At 43.6% G+C, this 22,785-nt stretch overlaps 1 protein-coding gene across 1 annotated transcript in view; it reads right to left on the bottom strand.

Moving 5' to 3' along the window:
- Positions 1 to 22,785, bottom strand: part of MAP3K5 (mitogen-activated protein kinase kinase kinase 5) — a 203,734-nt gene that overhangs the window by 14,370 nt on the left and 166,579 nt on the right. Inside the window, exons 20-25 of the mRNA XM_046005093.1 lie at positions 20,312 to 20,489; positions 19,553 to 19,573; positions 12,756 to 12,933; positions 12,497 to 12,665; positions 6,945 to 7,130; positions 3,756 to 3,861 (exon numbers count right to left, since the gene is read on the bottom strand). Coding sequence (XP_045861049.1) covers positions 3,756 to 3,861; positions 6,945 to 7,130; positions 12,497 to 12,665; positions 12,756 to 12,933; positions 19,553 to 19,573; positions 20,312 to 20,489 — 838 coding nt within the window. The remainder of the gene's footprint in view (positions 1 to 3,755; positions 3,862 to 6,944; positions 7,131 to 12,496; positions 12,666 to 12,755; positions 12,934 to 19,552; positions 19,574 to 20,311; positions 20,490 to 22,785) is intronic.

The raw sequence follows: 22,785 nt of genomic DNA, 5'->3' as shown, positions 1-22,785 counted from the left end.
TATTTTGACAGAGAGAGCTCGTAAGCAGAGAATGCGGCAGAGGGATGCAGAGAGAGAAGCTGGCTCCTGATGAGCAGGGAGCCAGACATTGGGCTGGATCTAGGACCCTGGGATCGTGACCTGAGCTGAAGGCAGATGCTTAACTGACTGAGCCACATAGGCACCCCGATGCCCTTCTTCTGAAGCAGAATCCCATACTGCATTTGGTCATCATGTCTCCTTAGTCTCTTCCAGTCTGAGACAGTACCCAGGTATTTCTTTGTTTCCTACGACCTCCTCCACACATTTGAGGAGTACTGGTCAGTTATTTTGGTACTATGACCCTCGTTTGGGGTTCACCAATGTCTTGTCATGATGAGGTTGAGACTGCATTTTTGGCAAGAATATCACAAAGGCGATGTTGTGCACTACTAAATGAATCACGTTAGGATGTACAGGATCCTGATGTCTTATTCCTAGTGATGCTGACCTTGATCATTTAGTACAGGAGGTGTCTGTCAATTTCTTCCACTGTAAAATCACTGTTTTCCCTTTGAAATTAGTAAATATCTTGTGGGCAGACACTGTGTGGCCATTCAAATCCCTGTTTTTCATTTCTCTTTTGCCTACTAATTTTAGCACCGATTGATGCTTCTTGCCTGCAATAATTATTAATGTGCTGTTTGCCTAATGGTGATTGTCTGCTTTCCTCATACCTTCTACATTTATTAACTGGAATTCTATTACAAAGACCTGGCTCTTCTCCTTCATACTCTTATTTATTCAATTATTTCAGAATAGACTTACAGATACTTAGTTTATTCTATATACTCTAACCCAAGGCTATTATTATTTTATTTTATTGTTCAAATTGTTCTGGCTTAGATTTTCGGGAACTCCTTCAAATGGGTGTGGTCTCCAGTGTCCTTTCAAAACCTCCATCCTTTTTGGCATCACAGGATGTTCTAGGCTCATGTATATTTTCCCTGCCCCAGGTCTGGAATCAACCGTCACTCCAGGGAGCACTGATTGTTTTATTGGAGAATGGTGTTTAGATACTAAGATCTGGGTCCTCTCTGAGGAGAGACCTAGGACATGCATGCACTGATGATGACATACTTTTATATCTGTGGTTTTCTTTAGTATGTGTTTCAAAATTTTGTAGGCTAATTGTACTGTTTTGTCACCTAGAAGGAATTTTTATCAGGGGAAGATGAAGACAAGCATTTTTAACATTCGTTTGAACATTTAAGTGTCTTTGAATCTCAATTGTATAACAAAATCTTTAGAGACATTCAGAAATTAGATGGAACTCTCAAGTGCTTGAAATCAATTCCTCTTGGTCACACATTTTATTATTTATATATTGGTATACAAATGTGTACGGCCTTCCCCTTTCCTAGGAGGAATATAAAAAATACTCTCTCCAGTAATTCTCCAAAATTTCTACTTAAAAATGCTTGCGAACAGTAATTTGGGTTTTCATCTGAGACTCCTAATGTCCTCAAACAATTTCACAGTAGAAGGACAAATAGCTTTCCTTAGCAAACCCTCTTAAAGAACATGGCTTGTTGCATACACATGTTGGGTAGAAGCAGTGCTCACCAATGCGCCGCACCCCCGTACCCCCCGAGGCACCCATGTGAGCAGAAGATGTGCCTCTCTTCACTCTCCCTAAACTTACCAGTGTTTCAACTACTGTATGATGATCAGTGTGCTTTTTAAACTTCTGATTTGGGAAGAGTATTACATTTACAGAAACATTGCAAAGGTCATACAGAGAATTCCCATACACCTTCCAGTTCCCCCAATACATCTTATATAACTGGTATACTCATCAAAACCGAGAAATTAACACAGGTACAATACTATTAACTAAACTACAAACTTTATTCAGATTATACAAGTTTTTCACTGATTTTTTTTTTTCTATTCCAGGATATAATCCATTGCATTTAGGTAATCCATTTTTAGAGGGAAGTTTTAAAAAATTAGGTCAACAGATCATTTGTATGCTATTTAAACATTTCAAGGTATAATCCCTCTCTCCTTTGCTCATTTAGATTGCTACTGTGTTTAATTTATGCCTACACCTATCTCTGTCACTACTATGCACCTAGTTCCTTTCACCTATCTTCTGAATATATAACCCCTCTAGGGTATATTCCTCACATCCAGGTTTATCCCAACGACATATCCCCGAAATACAAGAATCTGTTAACTTGGTTAGAGCATTACATTAGGTCTACACTAGCATTACCTTCCCTAGGTTCACATCCAATTGCTAATTACATGTTTCCATGCCTCTAGAATTTTTCTAAGTTATGCAAATTTTCTACCTTCATTTGTTATAATCAGGTAAAACTCATTTATGTATTATTTCAACTTGTATTCATCAGGGGTCCTCTGATTTACAGGCACCGTGCTGCACCATATGCTCTGCACGGAATAAAGTGGACACGGGTACCCCTGGTGAGGGTAACAGCCATGAGACAGGAAAATAACGGCGGTTTCAAACTGACAAGGCATCACAAATGGGGAAAAGCACTTCCAAGGAGACAGAATAGCAGTGGAGCCTACTTTAGACTCCGTGGTGGGTCAGGACTGTCTGAGGAGGCATCTTTTAAACGGAGACCTGAAGAATGAGAAGGATCAGGGCAAGAGCAATGAGGGGTGGAGGTGTGGCCTGAGTAGAGGATCAGTGTGTTCGGGGATATTGGAACTTCCCACATTTCTGTCTTACAGAAGAAGGAAATAAATTAATCTTTACTGAGGTTTCATATAAACTTTGACACATGTGCCCTCACTCTCAAACAAGGTATTTTGAGAGAAGAGAGGGAATTCCACAACACAGAAGGATTGGCGATGACTTAAGTTTGTGGTGCCATGTAAATAAGTAACCTAAATTTTAAGATACTTCATTACCTAATCTTTTTAAACTTCTATTTTAGACTGCTTTTTAATACATATATAAATTAGTGCAACATATTTCTAATTTATGTATCTAAATCTGTTTATCTATCTACTTATCATCTCTACACACACACACACACACACACACACACACACACACCCTCCCACACACACATATAGGATGGAAGAGCTCTGCTTAAAATTTTTTACTAGTGAATACACTATCAAAAGTACTTGGAAGTCTGCCTTGGAGTATGAATGTGCCTCTCACTCCATAAAACTCGGTTTCATCAACACTACCCCTTTTGTACCTCATTGCAAGCATAGCTGGGATCTGTCTAGACCAGTGATTTCCAAACCTGGCTGTGTATCAAAATGACCTGGGAACTGGATTAAAATCAGATTCCTGGGCTTTTTTCCCATCAGATTCTTACTCACTCAGTCTGGGATGGGGCTTGGAGAGCTATAATTTTAAAGAGCTCCTGACATCCCTCAGTGCACCAGCTGGTTTGGGAACCACCAGTAAAGGATGACACAAGGGTGTGCTTTGTGGGCACAAGTATCTGCATATTGAAGTACAGATGCGTTTGGGTGTCCCGCATAACCTTCTCTTTCTCGCCATACCCAGACATGCTCTTTGAAGACAAGGAAGCTATCTTCTTCACCCATAGTATACACTTGGCTTGGTGTTCATCACTTAGACTGGAGGCCCTAGATAAACATTATTCGGTGGCTTTAAAAAGATTAAACAAAAAGGCTAACTTGGCCCGAAAGGCAGTAAGGAAGACACCACAAATGACAGATCAATAGTAATTTAAAATGTCACACACTAAATATTTGCCAAGTAACTAAATATTCCTGACCTGGCACCAGAATGGTGATGGCCGTCTGCACCGCCTTTCGGATGATACTGTCTAAGGCAAACATCCAGTGTGGCTTGATATTATGATTCCGAAGAACTTTATTGACCTGGAGAAAGAGGGTGACATTTAGTCTGCTTAAATTTTTAACTGCAAATAACCTAGATGACACAAGCATCAGGATGACGTTCTAGCAACAACAACAACTAAAAGGTTTCTTCACCTTGAATTGTGCATAATTTCTTTATGTCACTGGGAAACAATGAAAAATGGCCATTTTGAATCAAAGTCTGGTGATCCCCATGGGAGCAAATCAAAGGCAGTCTGGTTAAATGAAATGCGGCTTCTTTGGAACTCAGAACAAGCTACTTCAGTTTTTCATGACATCTGCAAACTGGATGGTGGAGGTCGTAAAGGAGGAAAAAAAGAAATCTAATGGGCTTGAAATAAAAACAAACACTGGTCTCTAGTGTTGTGACTCTGAGGTTTAATATAACCACATGCTTCAGCCTAGTCTGGTGACTTGGAAAAGCAGGTAAGGGAGGAAATGAGCATGTGTGTTGCTACCTACAGATTTGCCACAGTGCCTGCCTTATCTTCCTTCCCACGGTTGTCTATATCTCGGCAAACAGGGGAGGAACCTGCTAGAATATCCCAGAAAGGCTATTCACATTGAAAGTCTGTGGTATAAGGGTATTTTTTTTCAGTGACTAGTACTAGTTCACATATTTAAATAGACACTGAAAGAGATACATGCATTACCTTTTTTAAAATTGTCATCAAATACACATGGCATAAAATGTACCACCTTAACCACTTTTAAAAAAAATATTTTATTTATTTATTTGACAGAGAGAGAGGTCACAAGTAGGCAGAGAGGCAGGCAGAGAGAGAGGAGGAAGCAGGCTCCCTGCGGAGCAGAGAGCCCAATACGGGGCTCGATCCCAGGACCCTGAGATCATGACCTGAGCCGAAGGCAGAGGCTTAACCCACTGAGCCACCCAGGCGCCATAAAATGTGCCACCTTAACCACTTTTAGGCATGTAGTTCAGTGGTGTTAAGTACATTCACACTGTTGTGCAACCATCACACCATCCATCTCTAGAATTCTTTGCATGCACCTCGCAAAACTGAAACTCTACACCTGCTAAACAGTAACTCCCCACTGCCTTCCCCTCCCAGCCCCTGGTGAACACCATTCTACTTCCCATCTCCATGAATTTGACTCCTCTAGGTCTGTCACGTAAGTGGAATCACATGGCAATTTTGAGATGGGCTTATTTCACGTAGTATAATGTGCTAGAATTTTCTTCTTTTTCAAGAGTGAATAATATCCCATGGCATGTGTAAGCCATATGTGTTATCTTTTTAAAAATAACTATTAATATAAAGACATAAGAGAAGCTTATTTAAAACTGGGGTTAACTCCACTAACTGCTGGTCAACACGACCCTCTAAGAAAAGGTCTGGGCTCTGACCAGAGAATTGAGAAGAAGCGATGGAGAAGATGCCCCAGCTACAATCCCAGGCTAAAAGCTGGAGTTCCAGTTGCTTACTCCTGCCGTTGGTCTGTCTTCATCAAAATCCCCATAGTAGTTGCTCCCAAAAGGAAGTGAACCATTGGTAGGCTCACACTTGTTCTAGGACATCCTTTCAGAATGAGTTTGTTCTCAGACCTTCATTTCTTAAAGGATCTGCCTGCTTATTTGACTAATGTAGGGTATCGCATTTAGTAAACTAGAAATTTCTCTCCTGTGTCACATGAGATGGAAGGGGATCCTCCATAATTATGACCCACTCCCCATAGCTCTTCATTAAACAGGGTACATTCTTTGGGTTCACTCCCATCCTGGATAGTGAGTGAGCAATAGCAGGTGTGTGTGCATGTGTGTGTGTGTGAGAGAGAGAGAGAGAGAAAGAGAGAGAGAGAGAGAGAGAGAGCGCGCAAGAGACAGGCAGAGATAGAGAGAGTGACCTGGGCTCAAGGCCCACAATTACAACTATACCACGCAATCTGAATTCTACTGGTCAATTTGTTTCCCAGCCTCTAGGCTGGAAGCCAAATGTGCAGGCAGGTGCAAAATCAATAAATTAATTCTTTCTATTTGCAGATGGTTAGGTTTCCCTAGTTGCAGTGAAGTGTGTCTTTAGCATTTAATTATTAGTGATAGGCGCCACCCGTTGCTTTCATCACCCATGATATCAGTCAAGTCAGGAGTGTTGTCCCTGACCACAGCACGGCAAAAAGACCAAGGGGCTTACATAGAGTTTCAGAGAACGTGAGTGGCTATTGAAGGATTTACTTTGGTTTTAAATGAGGGATCATTTGATGCAACAAATACAACTGCCAAGACATTTACGCAGGAGAAATAACATACGTTAGCAGTGAGTTAATTTGGAGAATTTAAATCCCTTTGTGCAAAGTGCTTTCGTATTTACACCAGACATTGCCAGGAACTCTCTTATTTTAGTCTCCTGCACTCTGTGAAGGCCTTGAAGGCCTAGGAGTGGCTTCAGGCTTTTCTGGTACAGAGTTCCACAGATCAGTCTCTTTCACAAAGAACACCTCTGGTGCTGAATCAGGCTTTAGAAAGACTGGCGTCTAGTTGATGTTGCATAGCAACTCTACTTGAGAGGCTGGAGGCTTCAGCAATCTCTCGTGGATTAATTCTCATTCAGTGAGGAATTAATGTGTACTAAACGAACGTGTTTAAAGTGTTGTGTATGGAAACCAGAGAAAAAGCGGGGGGGGGGGGGGGGAGCGTTGGTTTTATTCAGGGGTGATCATTCCAATCTGCATGGTTGCATTTTCCTCAGTGACCACTAGATGGCAGCTCTCGTATAGAATTTAAAAGTGCATGAGGAAAATGAGTTCCGTGGCAAGTCACCAAAAACAGTGACCCGCTACAAGATCTCATTAAGAACAGAGTTCAGCCACGGGAGATGTTTGTTAGTTTTTGCTCTTTCCCATGGAGTTCGATTTCATGGGTATCCAACTTTGTGGGATACAAACACATAACAACAAATCTGCTCCTTAGAAGCACACAGAGAGGAAGCAGCTCACACTCACCATCGAAAAAGAAGAGGTCATCGTAGTAAAGAAACAAAAGATAACAGAACTTACGTTTTAACCTATTTTCCTAATTTTCGTTGGGAGTCTGTGGAAAGCCATAGGCAAAATATCATACTTACAGCGTCTTGAAAACCGAAGAGCACCACCTGGACCTGGCTAATGCCGTGGCTGTCGAAGTCAAGTTCCAGCTTCAGCTTGGACAGTGTGGTGGCGATGATTTTTCGGTCCGTGGTTCTCACAAATTCTCTGAGGCTTGCGATGAGGGTTGTGATATGTTCCCATTTTAGTTTAGGTTCTTCAGCCCCCTGTGAATAAAACCTGTCAGTTGATCTGTGCTAGACATATTTGTCATGAGCCCGCCATTCCCACAGCCTCTGTTGGGACCCGGGCTTCAAAACGCCCCCACTAAAGGGAAGAGGCCATATTGGAACTCTATACCCCACCAGCCCCACCAACCACCCAAGAAATAATCAGACTTTGGGAGGAAGAGTACCTACTGCACACCTCAGCCAACAGCTATGATTTAGTCAGATATACAGAGCTTTCCCCAAACAGGGACAGACTGAGGTAATACCTCTCAGAAATTTTAATGGGGAACTAAAGAGAGAACAGGCAATGAGCCATAGGATCTTAAGCTCAAAGTTGGCCCAGAGAGACAAGTCAAAAGATAGCAGCAAGAGTACCTCTAGTTGTAAGGAAGGGAGAGTATAATCAATGGGATTGAGAGTGACTGTCTACATGGAGAGAAGGGAATGGACAGAAATAGAAATGGCATGCTAAGGGGGCCAACAGCAGCCAAAGCTGAGAAGAGATGTACAAACTCTCGGAACACGAAGTAATCAGAATCACACACAAGTTTTAGTCTCTGTAGGCCTCGGCTAGGCACTAGGGTTGGAATTCCTTAAGACCCCACCACCTCCAGGTACAAGAGGCCACTTACAATGTGCCCCCAGAACTTTAACTGCCCTTAAAATGTGTCGATGCCTTTCACTTAAAACAATTCCTTACCCACCGATGAGGTAATTGGTTGTAAGACTGAACCAATGGACACGTTTATATATTAAAAATATAATACAATATTTAAACGGGTTCCTTTTCTCAAAGGAAACATGGTATTATTTATCCTCATTTAACTTTAAGAAACAAGATTTTTATTATGCTCATTTCTATCTCTTATTATACAATTTTGTTACCACGTCATTAAAATTAAATTCCTCAATCAGGCTGTGATAATTACAATTTCTAGGATTCTATTACAATCAATGTGCCATCAAGTTCTCTCCCTCAGTATGGTTTCATTTGGGAGCTCCCTCTCGTGTTTATGTTTTCATGAGACAAGATTATATTGAAAAGCTTGAAAGCTGTCATTAAAGGAATTAGAACGAGACTGGGAACAATTATAAACTTTCTTTTCTTACCACCAACTAAATTACACCCAAAGTAAAGATTCACAGGCAATATCATAGTAACATGAAAATATGTTCAAGAAGAGAAATGTGAGTTATTCAGAAATTGGAAGCTTATCTTACTGCAGAATCAGCTCCATGTTTGCCAGCAGTTGAAATAGCAAACATTTTTTTGACATTAGCTTTGTTTTCACAACAGATGAACATGTTGCTTCTGGTTTTCTGACGTGTGTGCCACTGTCCTACAAAGGAACACTGTCTGCTCTGGGAAAAGTTTTCTGTCTGGAGTGGTTCATCCACTTACATGATCGTGGCTTCTGTTCTAACTCCTGTGTTCACGCGCACTCCTGAACGTGCTTAGGTAGACGAGCATCTCCTGTATCAAGGACGCAGATTTGGCATCCAAAGGTTGCCCTTGACAGTGTGCCTTTCCTGAGCACAGCACTGTCCAGGTTCTGCTGTGAAGGCGCGCTCTATTCTTTATCCTTTAAACCTTCTCAAAAATGATGAGTGAATTTCAGAAGGATGTTATGAGTCCAAAGGGCTTTTGTGGGCTGCTCTGGGACAGCAGTACTCTTGGTCTTATTAAAAAAGGTTAGGCTTGGACACGTGGGTGGCTCAGTTGGTTAAGTGCCTGACTCTTGATTTCAGCTCAGGCATGATCTCAGCGTCATGAGATCGAGCCCCACAACAGTGGCGTGGAGCCTGATTGAGATTCTCTCTCTCCCTCTCTCTTTGCCCCTCCCCCCTTAAAAAAGGGGGTGGGCTTAAAGGTAAAGATGTATCCAGAGATATTTAACACTACGAAAAGAATTATTTACATTTGGTTGTAGAAAAAACATAAAGAGTTTAGACAACTATGATTAGCCTGCTTGATAATAGTCACAACAGCAATAATGATAGTTAACATTTGTGAAACACTCTATTAGTCTCTCAGTTGCTCATGGTCTTGGTGATTCCTTATAGAAACTCCGTGAGGTAAATACTAGCATTTCCTCTGTTTCGTAGGTTAGAAAATCAGCCTCAGAGAAGTTAAGTAACTTGCTCAAATTGCACAGCCTGCTAATAAACAGTAAAGCCAGGCCTCTGACAGAGGAAAGCTGAGGCCGAACCCAGACTCCTCATCATTGCCTTCTCTTGCCTCGGTTAGCTGGAAGAGCGGGCAGTGAGCCTGAATCGGAATCTGTCTACTGCCATGCCACCATGTGATATGGTGCAAGGGATTCACAGCACCCTTAGCAATACAATCAGAAGGACCCTTGCTATTCCTGGATGATCTGAGATTCAGCACATGACTCTGATCCACAGTTTCTGGTCCTCGCTGGTCCCTTTGTGCCGGTGCACCAAGGCATGCCCTCCAAGTTTTTTCTTCTTTCTCCTTTTATAAAGAACACTCAGGCATGCTGAAAAAACCAGGAGGCCACAGACAACTGAATAGGATTAACAAACTGCGAAATGTTAAGAATTTCAGCACACTCATGAAAGGAAGTCTCTTGCCAGGCTCTGTGCTAAGAGCTGGGACCATGACAACGACCGAGGCAGTCCTGCCTGATGGACCTTTAAAAACCCCAAACAAGCAGATGCTTTCTGTACTGGAAGAGCTAGTCCCTTGGGATGATTATGAGATTTAGGCAATCCCTGAGTTCTGCGTGTTTTGGAGCTGAAACAGACATCTGACACGAGCGGCTACAGTTCGGAAAGGGCTTCGCTCCACAGGAGCAAAGGGCGATTTCCTTTGCTTCCCCAACGCCAAGCACCAGTCCCTCCCATTTCCACTAGCCCCTGTCAGCATCTGGGAGCTGTCTCCCAGGGAGGAGAGCGGGGTGGTGCTTAGGAGCACAGACCCTGGAGCCAGACTGTGTGGGTCTAAATCTGGACTCCGCTGCTTAGGGCTGTGTGGTCGTGGCAATTACTCAGCTCCTCGGTGTCTCTGAGTCATATGCAAGATGAGGACAACAGAACTATTACTATAGTGCTATTGCCATGAGGCTGGAGTTAGCAAATACACCTGAACTACTAAGAATAATACCTGGCCTGGGGCTCCTGGGTGGCTCAGTGGGTCAAAGCCTCTGCCTTCGGCTCGGGTCATGATCCCAGGGTCCTGGGATTGAGCCCCGCATTGGGCTCTCTGCTCAGCAGGGAGCCTGCTTCCTCCTCTCTCTCTGCCTGCCTCTCTGCCTACTTGAGATCTCTGTCTGTCAAATACATAAATAAAATCTTAAAAAAAAAGAATAATATCTGGCCTTATGAAGCGTCTGCTGTTATTAGTGTATGTTGAGTATGTTTCCTGTTACTACTATTATTACTATAGGTTTGCTATTATTACTATGTCACTGGATGTGCCACTACTACTATGAAATATTTAATAATATTTATTGTTTTCCTTCCTCTGCTAGAATGCCAGCTTCAATGGGATATTTCTCTTTCCCAGTTTTGTTCACTGTGATGTCCACAACAAGTAGACGGGTGCCTGGCATTCAGCAGAGGTTTAATAAGTATTTGTTGAATGAATGTATGACCTCTAACTGCTGCCCAGCTGCTCCTTCCATCTAAATTTGATTCCCCTTCTTATTTCACGCCATCCGATCCCCGATCCTTGAATGACCAGAGTAAGCAGAAGGCGAGAGAAGAGAGAAAGCCGAAGGTTCAAGATGGCTCCTGTCTCGGCCACATCTCCCACATTCATGTGCAGCCTCCTCAGCCCTCACCCTACTCCAGCTCAGAGCCCTGACTGTCCCTCAGCCCAGAGCCCCCACTTCCTGGGCCTCCGAGGAACTGCTTGAGGTGATTTCCTCTAGGACCCACGCAGGGTCTTCCCAGAAAGTGTAGGTGGTGCTCATCTCAGTTCTCCTCAGAGACCCTGCTGCACACATGTGGCCTTGACTCTTCCTATGGGATCAAAAGAGGGGGGCATTAGAGAACTGCTAAGGAGAAAAAAATCAGCAGAGAAATTGTGGGGTTCTCAAGATAAAGACGGGAGCCAAGAAAGAGAGTCTTGCCCTGTTTATATTCCAGTACAACTGAGAACAGGGCGATGACTGGACTGAGAGACAAACTTGACCCAACTCCTCTAGCTCCACACTTTTTGCAGCTGTTTTCCCAAGACAGAAGGTAGGAAAGAAGGCATAGCCAGCTGGTGGTCATAGGAGCCCGAGCAGGCAGACAAGTCGCCGATGCCCATGCCACTGAAAGAAAGTACCAAGTATCAAGCCTGAAGCCAAGCATGGCTGTGGAGGCTGACATCCTGAAGAGATGTGAGCTTCTGCTCCAAACTCAGGAGGCAGCACCAGAGGCCTGGGGCTGGGGGAAACCCCGTTTCTACTGGGACAAAACTGGGGAGGGGATTCTTCCTTGTTATCTGTAAGCAGAATCCTAGGGAACATATTTTCCCAGGTATTACGGACTGAACTGTGTCCCCGCAATCCCAATCAGAAGCCCTAACCTCCAGTGTGACTGTGGTTGGATAAAGGATCTTAGGAGGTAATTAAGGTCAAGTGAGATCACAACAGTGGGGCTCTAATCCAATAGGAAGAGACACCCACCGGGGTGCACAAGGATAAAATGCTGGGTAAGGATGTGGCAAGAAGGTGCCACAGACAAGCCAAGGAGAGAGGCCTCAGGAGAAACCAAACCTGCTGACACCTCACTCTTAGAGCTTCTGCCTCCAGAACCGTGAGAAATAAATTTCTGTTGTTTCAGCTACTCAGCCGGTGGGATTCTGTTACGGCAGCCCCAGCAAACGAATATACCAGGGAGTGAGAGTGTGACCAGCTTAGTTTTTTTTTCACAGCACACACAGCCTTCAACACACTATATAATTTACTTATTATGGTCCATTACCCTCCATCCATCTGGATGTAGCCCCACAAGCATAGGGGTCCTTGTTGAGTCTGCAGTATTTCCTAAATGCTCAAGGGAGACCAGCAGGGAGCCTTGTGCTACCATCAGAATTAGGAAGTCACGTGGCTCAATGCTTACGTGTAGATCGATCAATAAACAAATGAACGGAGTGTAACAGGGGCTTGCGGGCTGGTTGGAACTTTGCTGCCATGAACAAGTTTCTAGTGACTTACAAGTAGCTATGTTCAAAAATGCAGTTTCTACATCAAGGATTTCCCTTTTACCTCTCCTGGGTAGGTCTGATTCATCATCAAGAGCTCTACACCTTTCTCAAGGCTCCACGTTGCCTGGGACAGTTCCAAGCAGTGAGGACACAGCTAAGATACATTAACTCTGGGAAATGAAGGATCCATGAGAGGTTTTACCTGAGCCAATGATTCCATTAAGTTTCTCACAACTTTGTCTTGGTCTTCCGTCAGGATCCTGTGAAGGGTGGCGCGTCTCTCACTGTCCTTCCTCAGCATGAAGAATCCAGAATCTTTTTCTTCAGGGGAAGGGGGAGCGCTGTGATCTTCAAAATTTTCATCTGGAATGCTGGAAGAATTTACACAGCATAAATCGCCATGTCCCTTGTAAAAGGACACACAACACACTTCTTTCACCCAGAGTTAGTCAGGTCTTTACCCCAAAAAGAGCGTCCGTATTCCCTTTACATCTCTTTCTCCGCAGGATTTGGCTCTCGTTTTGAAAGAGAAGGGGTCCACCTTTAACTCCGTGTCAGGAGAAACTGAGCCGTACTCACTGCTGCTGCTCGTGTCTTCCACCAGGACAGGCACAGGCAAGGATATGCTTCGAAGATACTCTGCTTGTCAGGAGAGGGGAGGAAATGGTCACTGATGCTTTTAGAAAGATACACATACTAAACACGCACGCAAAGACAGCAACACTGGTGGTCAAGTGTCTCGTTCCAACGACTAGTCAAATTATGCTAAGAGGTTGGTCATGGATCCCGTGCTCCACATACAACCCATGCAGGGGATTGGCAGGGTAGGGGTCCCCTGGGCCCTGGAAGGAATATCTTAGGGCCATGAAACTACGGAAGAACCAGGCTCAGTAGTCCTGGGTTCTAATCCCCTCATTGCTATTGGCCACCTGTCAGACATTAGGAAGGTCATTTATGGGTCTCAGTTCTCATGTCTATAAAATAAAGGATCAGGTGGAGGCACCTGGGCGGCTCAGTCGGTTGAACATCTGCCTTTAGCTCAGGTCATGATCTCAGGGTCCTGGGACTGAACCCCGCATAGGGATCCATGTTCAGTGGGGAGTCTTTTTCCTTCCTCTCCCCCTGTCCTTGCTGTGCTCACTCTCTCTTTCTCTCAAATACATACATACATACATTTAAAAATAAAATAAAGGATCAGGTTCATATTTTTTTAAACCATCTTCCCCACAGGCTCAAGGGTCCACCTTAGCATCCTGGGACTGCTGTAGCCAGGGTGATTGAGGATTCTGTGATTCTAGAACATAGGTTTCAACCCTGTTTTGCCTAACAGAAATATGTTCTTGACAGAACCCTTATATATCAGGGTTCTGCTTAAGGGGTCATATAAAAAAGGGTCTTTGCTAAACACGAATTTTGGAAATCAAAAGACCACATGATCTCTTAGGTCTTTCCCAGTTCCCAGAGATTGTGATCCTGCCTCAGACATAGGCTTTTATTGTGATGGAGATTCTGTTAGCCCAGAGGAGTTACCAATGTTTCATCAAATACTAATTTTAAAGGAAGTAACTTTTGACAGAGTCATCCTTACCAAACAAGTGTCCCAATACTACAAAAGGTCTTACCAAAGAAGGCAGATGTAAAATTATAAAAAAGGAAATCCAAGGTTGCCTAGAATCTCTTTTTTACTTAATTCCTCTTGGGCTGGGCTGTTTCAACAAGGGCCCCAAGCTCAAAGATGTGGGGTGGTCATTCAGCTGTGAACTCCTGCCTCTGTTCGGGGTGACTGCAAATCAGTAATGATTAACAGCGAGGGGCAGAGGCAGCAGGCCATCCACACTGATCAGACAGATGGACATGTTTGAGAAGCACTCATCTGATTTACCAATATATGAAAGCCAAACAGACCTTCCCTTTCTTTTCTTTGCTCTTTTCCTCCAACTATCTCTGGATTCTATCCCTATGATTCCACACACAGATATGTCTTATGATCTGCTATTTATACACTTGAAAGAAAATATACCATATTATGAATGGTAGTTATTTCTAGAAGATGTGATTTGGGGGGATTGTGACCTTGTTTTTCCAAAATTTCCAAACCTTCTACAATAAACAAGTATTATTTTTGTAATCAGAAAAATATATGTTATTATAAATATTTTTCAGAAGCATATACTCAATAAGGTGGTCACACCACATTATCAAGAACTTGATTTACTTCCTAACACACTTGATGATCCAGAAGATAAAAAAAAAATCCCATTACATAGCAAGAAGTGACATTTCTCTGAAAATGGATTGCCCTGACCACACCCATCAGGGAAGCTTTCTGAAGCTGCTGAGTCTTAGAAAGTTTTTTAGCTCTATCTAGGAGCTTCTTTAATCACAGAATCTTGCAGGTAGGACACATTCTACCCGCCTTGGTTATACCGAAGATGTCATGTACTACCGTTCTATTATTCTATCCCACTTATAGCTCAGAAGAAGAAAGCAGGTGTTAGATACTTGGATTTGGTTTCAACTGTAGGGAGGAAGAAGAGATGTATACTGCTTCCTGGGATAGCTCCTCTCTGAGGAAACCATCCTAGTGATGGGTTAACTAGAAAGTCTCCCAAGGAGGAATTGGTTGACCCACCTTCTGTCATTGAATTTGCTGCATTGCTGACTCACTTGAAGGTAGGAACTGAGATGAAGCTAAGAAGAGCTGCTCTGGGTTTACCAACTCAACACCACAATCCCTTCGTTAAAGGTTAAGTGCAAATGGCTACATTGAAGAGATGTGAGAGTGGGGTGGGGGGAGGAGAGGAAGCACCTGCAGGCAGCACTTCCCAAACTTACTTGACCACGGAATGCCCTATTTCCTGGGGCAGCTCATGGACCCAGAGCTTCGTGGACTAGATTTTAGGAAGTGCTGCTGTAACAGAAAGCAAATGAGCAACCTCTTGCTGGTAACAGTAAGGTTTGTCTAAGAGGAGACAGGTCTGTCGGGGGGCCCAAAGAGGACTGCTTCTGCGAGGACGTTTCTGGGAGTTTTCAAGACCTATAATGTGCTTTGTTTCACTCTGAATTTCCGGGGACAGATTGCTGAATGGATAAAAGAGCTGCTGGCTCGGCCAAATATGGATTCAAGGCACGGGAGCAGGGCTTGCCTTGCTGTTAGCGATCAAACCCTTAAAGCTAAATGTGGTTGGTAGAAAAAGATAGCTGAAGCAAGCTCTCACCCTTCTCTTGGCTCGATGGGATGGCCAACATCTTTGTGAGGAAGGCACAAGAGCCCTGCAGTGAGGTTCAATGCGGACCCCCTGGACTCGGTGAGGGCATCTTTACCAGCTCACAGAGTGGAGATCGTCTCTCAACGTGTGTTCCATGCAGAAATGGAGGCAGGCATCGTTTACATGCTAAAGACAAAATTGTTGTTCCTTGGGACTAAATCTATCTAGAATGCTACCACATGGCGTTTCTATGCTGTGTTTCTGTAAGTAAAGATTCTAAAGAATAGAGGGAATGAGGATTTGACTTGTCTTGCTTTTCGGTTTTTTGGTCACATTATGTGATTTAATAGCCCAGTACTGAGAAGGCCTGTGTCGTACCTGTGAATTAGGGTTACTATGGATACCGACTGCCTAAAGGAAATCTCATGAGGTAACACTGTCTATGTCTAAGGATGAATCCAGTGCCCAGGGTCGTTATGGCTCATCTAGGAAAAAAAGGGACTTGTAGATATATTGTATGTTCTGTGTACACACCCTGAATCCCTCCTCTACCAGATTTTAAGTTTAATCTTAAATTTGATTACTCTTCTCTGTTGGGCTCATGCAGTCATTCATCCAGCATATTATCTACTAGATATCTAATATTTGTTGGGTAGCCAACAGGACTCGCTGCTGGACTGAAGGGAGGGTATGAAAGGGAGAAACTAAAAATGACCCTGAGGTGTCTGGCTTAAGAAATGAATGAACGAATGAACTACTTACGTCCTAAGATGAAGAGAAATCCAGGCTGAATGGGAAGTTACTTTTAGTGGGGAAGAGGTGTGATCTGAGCATTCAGTTTGAGAAATTAAGGCCATGGGATGAGTCTGGAGCTCAGAAGACAGAGCTGGGACATAACTTTAGCAGTCCCCTGCCTAGAGATGGTATTTAAAGCAAAGGATGACATCATTTAGGGAGGGATGAGCTGAGAGCAGAGGTCCCGCACCTTAAGAACATTTAGAGGAAAAGGAGGTAGCAAAGGAGAATACTGGAGAAGCCATGAAGCTAGAGGAAATCAGGAGAATGGGGGGTCATGGAAGTCCCCAGAGGAGAGGGCTAACAGAAGAGAGGAGGCATATCTGGGCCAAAAGCCACTGAGAGGATGAGCAAATTCGTAATTTGGCCAAATGGATCCCATTCGTGACCCTGAACAAGGCAGGGTCAATGGTCAGTGACAACAGACACCAGACACAATGTAGGCCAGACACTAGATTAGTGGGAAAGAGGTGAGGAAGATCAGGGGACACTGCTCTTCGAGACCTGAAGCTGGGATGAGGAGCAGGAAAAGTGGTGTGTTAGCCAATGAAGCAGTAAGTAGTGTCAGGGAAAAGGTTAGTTTAGGATAGAAAACACTAGAGCATGGGTAGATGGGGAGTTATGTGGAGAGGGGGGAGCTGAAGAAGTCAGGGGTGTGTGGGGTCCAGAAGCCAAGTGGGGGTTCACCTTCTGCAGGAAAATGAATACTCCCTCCTCCATAAGGGGGAAAGGGGGAGAAAAGGGGATGCCAAGGCAGGCAAGTATGTACATTCTTGGTGGAAACGTGATGAAATCCATTCCTGAGATTTCTAGCTTCTCAAGTTGTAAAATATTTCCAGGTAAGTGAGAAACCACAGTGCCTTTCTGGGGAGAAACTCAGGTATAACTGTTACCACAGAAGCATGCTGACAGTTTCTGGAGAGCATGGAGGTCACAAGTCCCTTGATATCAGCTCAAATACACTGAGGTTCTGAAACCTCGAGATGTCAGAGAGAGAAGACTGGCAGGAGTTCAGCCACTTGCTACTCTCTCTTCAAATTTTTTTTTTTTTTTTAAGATTTTATTTACTTGAGAGAACGGGCATGAACAGCGGGAGCAGGACAGAGAAAGGAGGAGAAGCAGGACGTGGCGCTCACCACAGGGCTCAATCCCTGGGCTCCATCCCAGGATTCTGAGATCATGACCTGAGCTGAAGGCAGAGGCTTAACCAACTGAGGCACCCAGGTGCCCCATGTCTTTGTCAACTCTTAAGAAATCCTTTGCTGTAGGGTTGGCCATGGGAAGTCTTAAAGACGCTGGATGACTTCTCTAAGGATGGGAAATGTCAAAGGTATGCCTCTGGAAAGGTATTTTTTGTTGTTCTTTTGTAGGAACTGGTGGGTAAGGGTTCCCTAAACCGTTAGGACGTCTATCCTCATCCCAATAAAAATTCCCTAAAAAGATGGCTTTATTATGGGTAGACTGGCGTGGGGAGGGAGCACATGGGGCCAATCTATGGGCCCCAGACTGCTAGGAGCTTCTGTCTAGGGGAGGGAGAGGGCTCTAACTTCAGCGGATTGGCTATGCCCATTCTGGGAAAGGGGGAATGTTCTAACTCCCTCCCATCACTGTGAGAGCTGCCTTAGATCCTAACAGCTATTCAAAAGCACCAGGGACTCTAAGTTCTCCGAGTTCAGGACAATCTAGGGACAGGGCTCAGTCACAGCCAACTCCTAACTGTCACCCTGTCTCCTGTCTCTGACTCCCCAAATCTCAAAGGTTCTCACACTTTAGTGAGCAAAGAAGTCATCAGGTTGTTTACTTAAAAGTGTAGCATTCTAGGTTATAGCTATAGATTCTGGGAAGGGCCAGAAATCTTAATTTTTAACAAACATTCCAAGTGACCCATGCAGGCAGATCTGGGCCTGAGTCACACCTATATTTTGAGGGCCTAGGCCCTAGGCCCTAGATCCTGAGTGCTAAGTGCACAGCAGAGGTTTAAAAGGGTTACCTAGTAAATGTTATTAAATAAACGATTCTTCAGGCAGCTCTCAGAACGAGCCATCAATAGCTTCGCAGTTCAATATGGTAGCTGCTAGCCCCCTGTGCTTATTTACAGGAACCTTTCAATGAAATTAAAATTAAAATTAAAATTCAGGGCCTCTGTCAATGTAGCCCCATTTCAACTGTTCAAAGCACATATGCTTAGTGGCTAAAGGATTGTACAGTGTAGATAGAGGACATTTCTATTATCACAGAATTATAGATCCCGTGATTTTAATTCCAGATTAAAGTCTTTCCCTGGCTCTCCCCTCCTGATTGATAATTCTCATAGGGAGCTCTTTGGGATATGCTCCTGCTTACCCCCTCCACGTTCAACTCCTCCCCATGTGTTTTAAGCCCAGCAACGATGAGCCACCTCCTGCCCACTTCACACACAGTGGGGTTTTACGCTTACAGCATTAGCTCATGCTAGGACTGACCTCGCTGGCTCCCCACTCGCCCTCTGTGACTCCCTCTGCACTGACTACATTACACCACAGAGCAGCGGATTTTTTCCTTGTGTGTCTCCCCTACAAGAACAACAGCTCCTTAAAGACAGGAACTACGCCTTTCTCATCCTTATGAGATCCTTATGTATCCAGGATGTACAGGATATACAGGTACAGGATGTATGTACCTAGCACATTCCTTGTGCACACAGCAGAGCCACAGTGTTTACTAGGTGAAAATGAACGGCTTCATTCTCTGGGTCTCTGTGTGGCAATGGGAAAGCAGTCTGAGATGGGGCAAGTCATGTCTCTCGAAGGCGGAAGGAGGTCCTCCTCATCACCACCCTCCCACTCTTCCTGTTGAAGGTGGGCGCCCCTCGAGGTAGGGCAGTGCCCTCTGCTCCGGACAGAAAGTGTTTATGACTCGTAAAGAACTGGGAAAGGAAGAGTCCTGCAGCTTGCATTCTTTGAGGAGAGGTAAAGCCAGGCTGTAGTTTGTAGTCATAATTAACAGGAGGCACAAAGTGCTCTGTAACACCTAAGAACACTCATAAATGGGACTGTAGCCACTAACTGGGTTAGCACATCCATTTTCGCTTCCCTAAGGAGGAGAGGGGGTTCCGAAGGAATGAGCCCAGCCAGGCCTGCTGCTGCACACAGCCTTGGTACCTGGGAGCCTCCCACGGAGGCAAAACGCAGAGGCTTTTTAATGGGAAATCTAGAGCTTATCACATGATCGTGGACCAAACTTCAGCTCAATGGGCAATATAAAAATGAACTCACCATTTGATCCAGCTGAAAGGGCTGTGGGAAGAAAAGGAAACAGCAACATAAGCACACGTTGGGTTTGTTGCTAAACACAGATAACAAAAAAGCGGATGCTTGAAATGGGATCAATGTCCTTTGCAAACATGCAATCTGTCTATCCTCATCCCCGATAAACAAAAAAAGGTCAACAACAAAGGGATCATGTACTTGCTTTTCCTTTCTGAAGTAAGTTTTGGACATTATTGCAAAAGACAATTTTGCTGTTTTACTTATAACTGGCAATCTTCTTTCCTTTTTTTTTTCTTTCTTTCACATTGCAGGGGGTTAGTGATTCAGAAAGATATCCTCTAAGAGGCGATAGGTATTTGCCTAAAATTCAAAGAACATAGTAGTGGATGGCTTGGAAGTTGTAACAGCTCCATAAGAGCTCTGGAGCCCATCAGTGGTGATCTAGAGTCAGCTCTAAAAGGCTACACTTCACCCTTTTAGACTTTAACCTTTATCAGTGATGCAAGATTGCTATAGATCCTGATACAGGACCTACCTACTAACCAGCCGATGAAAGACTACTATGTATGAGGTCTCAGCATTCATGAATTTGATGGTAAGGCGGCTTCCAGAAACCAAAACTGAATGTCTAAGGGCACTGTGCTAATGTTTATACCAACTCTCAGTGATATCTATAAGCAGATTACTTCTGGAAAAATCTTCTACCTTAAAAGCTTAGGGTTTATAGTGACTCAAACCCATATCCTCTTCAATGCAACCACGTACCTGAAAGCTTAGGTTGTGTCTTTTTCTTTTTGCTCGAAACTTTTAAGAACTCATCAACAAGCAAGTCGTTAGCACAGGCTCTCTTGTCAGGGTCAGGTTCAAAACACTTCAGTATGAATGCCTTGGCCTCTGCTGACATGGACTCTGGGATCTCCGGGTGGACTTTAAACATTCCCACCTAAGACACAACACATGTAGCTTCTGAGTGACCATCTCATCACATGAGCTCCAGGATTGAAAACTTGGCCCCCTAGCACAAAAAAATCCTTTACTGTATTCTACAGACTCATGCCTTTCCTCAATGTGACAGAGGGTATTTTTTTCCCTAGGTTATAGAAAGTATCCAGAGTGTTCTTATAACTTTGTTAAGTGACATAGACCAAGAAATTATGTTAAGACAGTAGACAACACCATGAAGTAAGAATTCAGTCCTTGACATTTTAGAACACGTTAGCACACTGGCATGCAAGAAAGAGGTTTTTAATTCAGACCGTTGTGTTGACCATAATAGCTACGTGCCAGGAACTGTGCTTGGCTTTTTGATTTATGAAATGTATTGAATACTCCCAACAACCCACTGGGTTAAATATTATCCCTGTTACAACAATGAAAAAAATGGGTTTCAGAGGTGTGAGTGATACGTTCTAGAAAGGCAGGTCTGGGATTCAAACCTTAATTTGTTTGGCTTAAAGCCTATGTTCTTTCCCCTATGCCATGAAACATGAATATTTCTCCTAGCTCAAATTGCCCATAGGCAGTCAAATGCTCTACCACTGTCAAATTGCCCATATGAAGAGATATTTTAAAATACTTTAAAATTAAAGACAGAATTTTTGTAACAATTAGAATTTTCTTCTCACTGCTAGCCATTTAAAATTCTTTTTAATAATGTGGGGCACCTGGGTGCTCAGTGGGTTAAGCCTCTGCCTTTGGCTCAGGTCGTGATCTTGGGGTCCTGGGATCGAGCCCCGCATCGGGCTCTCTGCTCAGCGGGGAGCCTGCCTCCCCCTCTCTCTCTGCCTGCCTCTCTGCCTACTTGTGATTTCTGTCTGTCAGGTAGATAGATAAAATCTTTAAAAAAAAATTCTTTTTAATAATGTTTTCATGTAGTTAGTAGAGAAAATTTTCCAAGGAAATCTTTTTTATTGTACAGCTTATAGACGTGTATTATTATATAAGCAATAACATACAGTTATTTGTAGTAATTATATAGACTTTACTATATGTAAGATATTCTTGTAAGTGCTTTATTATCTCATATATGTCTCAAAAAACCTTTATTAGATAGGTACTATTTTTATACCCATTTTATAGATGAGGAAAATGTGGTACCAGAGGGTTAAGCAATTTTCCCAAAGTCATTAAAGAGTTTGACTGTGTTGGAGCCTAGATTCAAACACTGTAAATCAGTACTAGAGTCTTACTGTATAATAATCCCTGCACTAATAGGTATGGAACAGCATTTCAGAGCAAAATCCTAGAGATGGGTGAAAAGTTGAAAGTTGAAACATTGACCCAGAAGAGAAAGACATCATTTATGTCAAGAATCACAGCTCTCTTAGCAGTTCTCATTGCGCTTCTGGTTTGGGTACGGTCCTTGGTTCTGTATCAGCAGTATCCCATCAGATCATCTTCAAGCTGAAAGGAAGCCAAGCCTTCTACACAAGTAGAAGGTATATGACACATGGCCCCTCATGAGAGGCTATTCACAGTGGAATAAGTGCTAGAAACACGGTCAATGGCAGAGAAAGAAATCACAAATTCTCATCAGAAGTGCTCTGCCTTAGAGGACAGCAGATGGGTGAGCTTTACTTCTTGGGAAACAGGTGCTCAGTTTAAACCTTCCTCTGGCTTGGCAGTGTTGCAGGTGAGGACAGATGGGGACAGCAGGGGCTCAGAGTAGGTCACTGCTTTGCTCAGTCCCTCGATTCCCAGGCTGTGGCCCCTGGACTCTGTCAGCCCTATTTCCATATTCAGCACTCCCTGTTTTGGAAGGTAACTCCCAGGAGAGTTACAAATGAATGGGCAAGGCAACAAGTGAGAAGAGTAGCTATACTAAGAGTACGACTGACGTCCTTAAAATAGCAATTACTGTCCACCCCTTTCTTAGTGGAGCCTCCAAACTCTTACGATAGAGAAGGAAAATATTGCTTTGATTTAATACTTAAATGAAGTAAATGTCTTCCTATCTCCCTCTATGGAAGATTTCAGACCATTTCCCAAAGAGCTTAAATCGTCTTCCAGGGAGTAGTGTATTATTTATGCTGCATTGTGAAAGATGGTCGGACAAAGTTATACGGAATCTCACTTTGAAGCTGAGAAATCTAACGCAGGGAAAGAGCCGCAGTGTGAGGCACAGGCACTGACTTCGAGGGGAGTGAGTCTTCTTGACATTACTGGGCTCCAAGAGCACATTTAATTTGCCTACCTAGGCTCTTTTCCTTTTGCCTAAAAAAATATCATACACATAAATG

The sequence above is a fragment of the Meles meles genome, chromosome 5 (assembly GCF_922984935.1).
Source record: "Meles meles chromosome 5, mMelMel3.1 paternal haplotype, whole genome shotgun sequence".
NCBI lineage: Eukaryota > Metazoa > Chordata > Mammalia > Carnivora > Mustelidae > Meles > Meles meles.
This window is presented reverse-complemented; position numbering and strand designations above follow the sequence as displayed.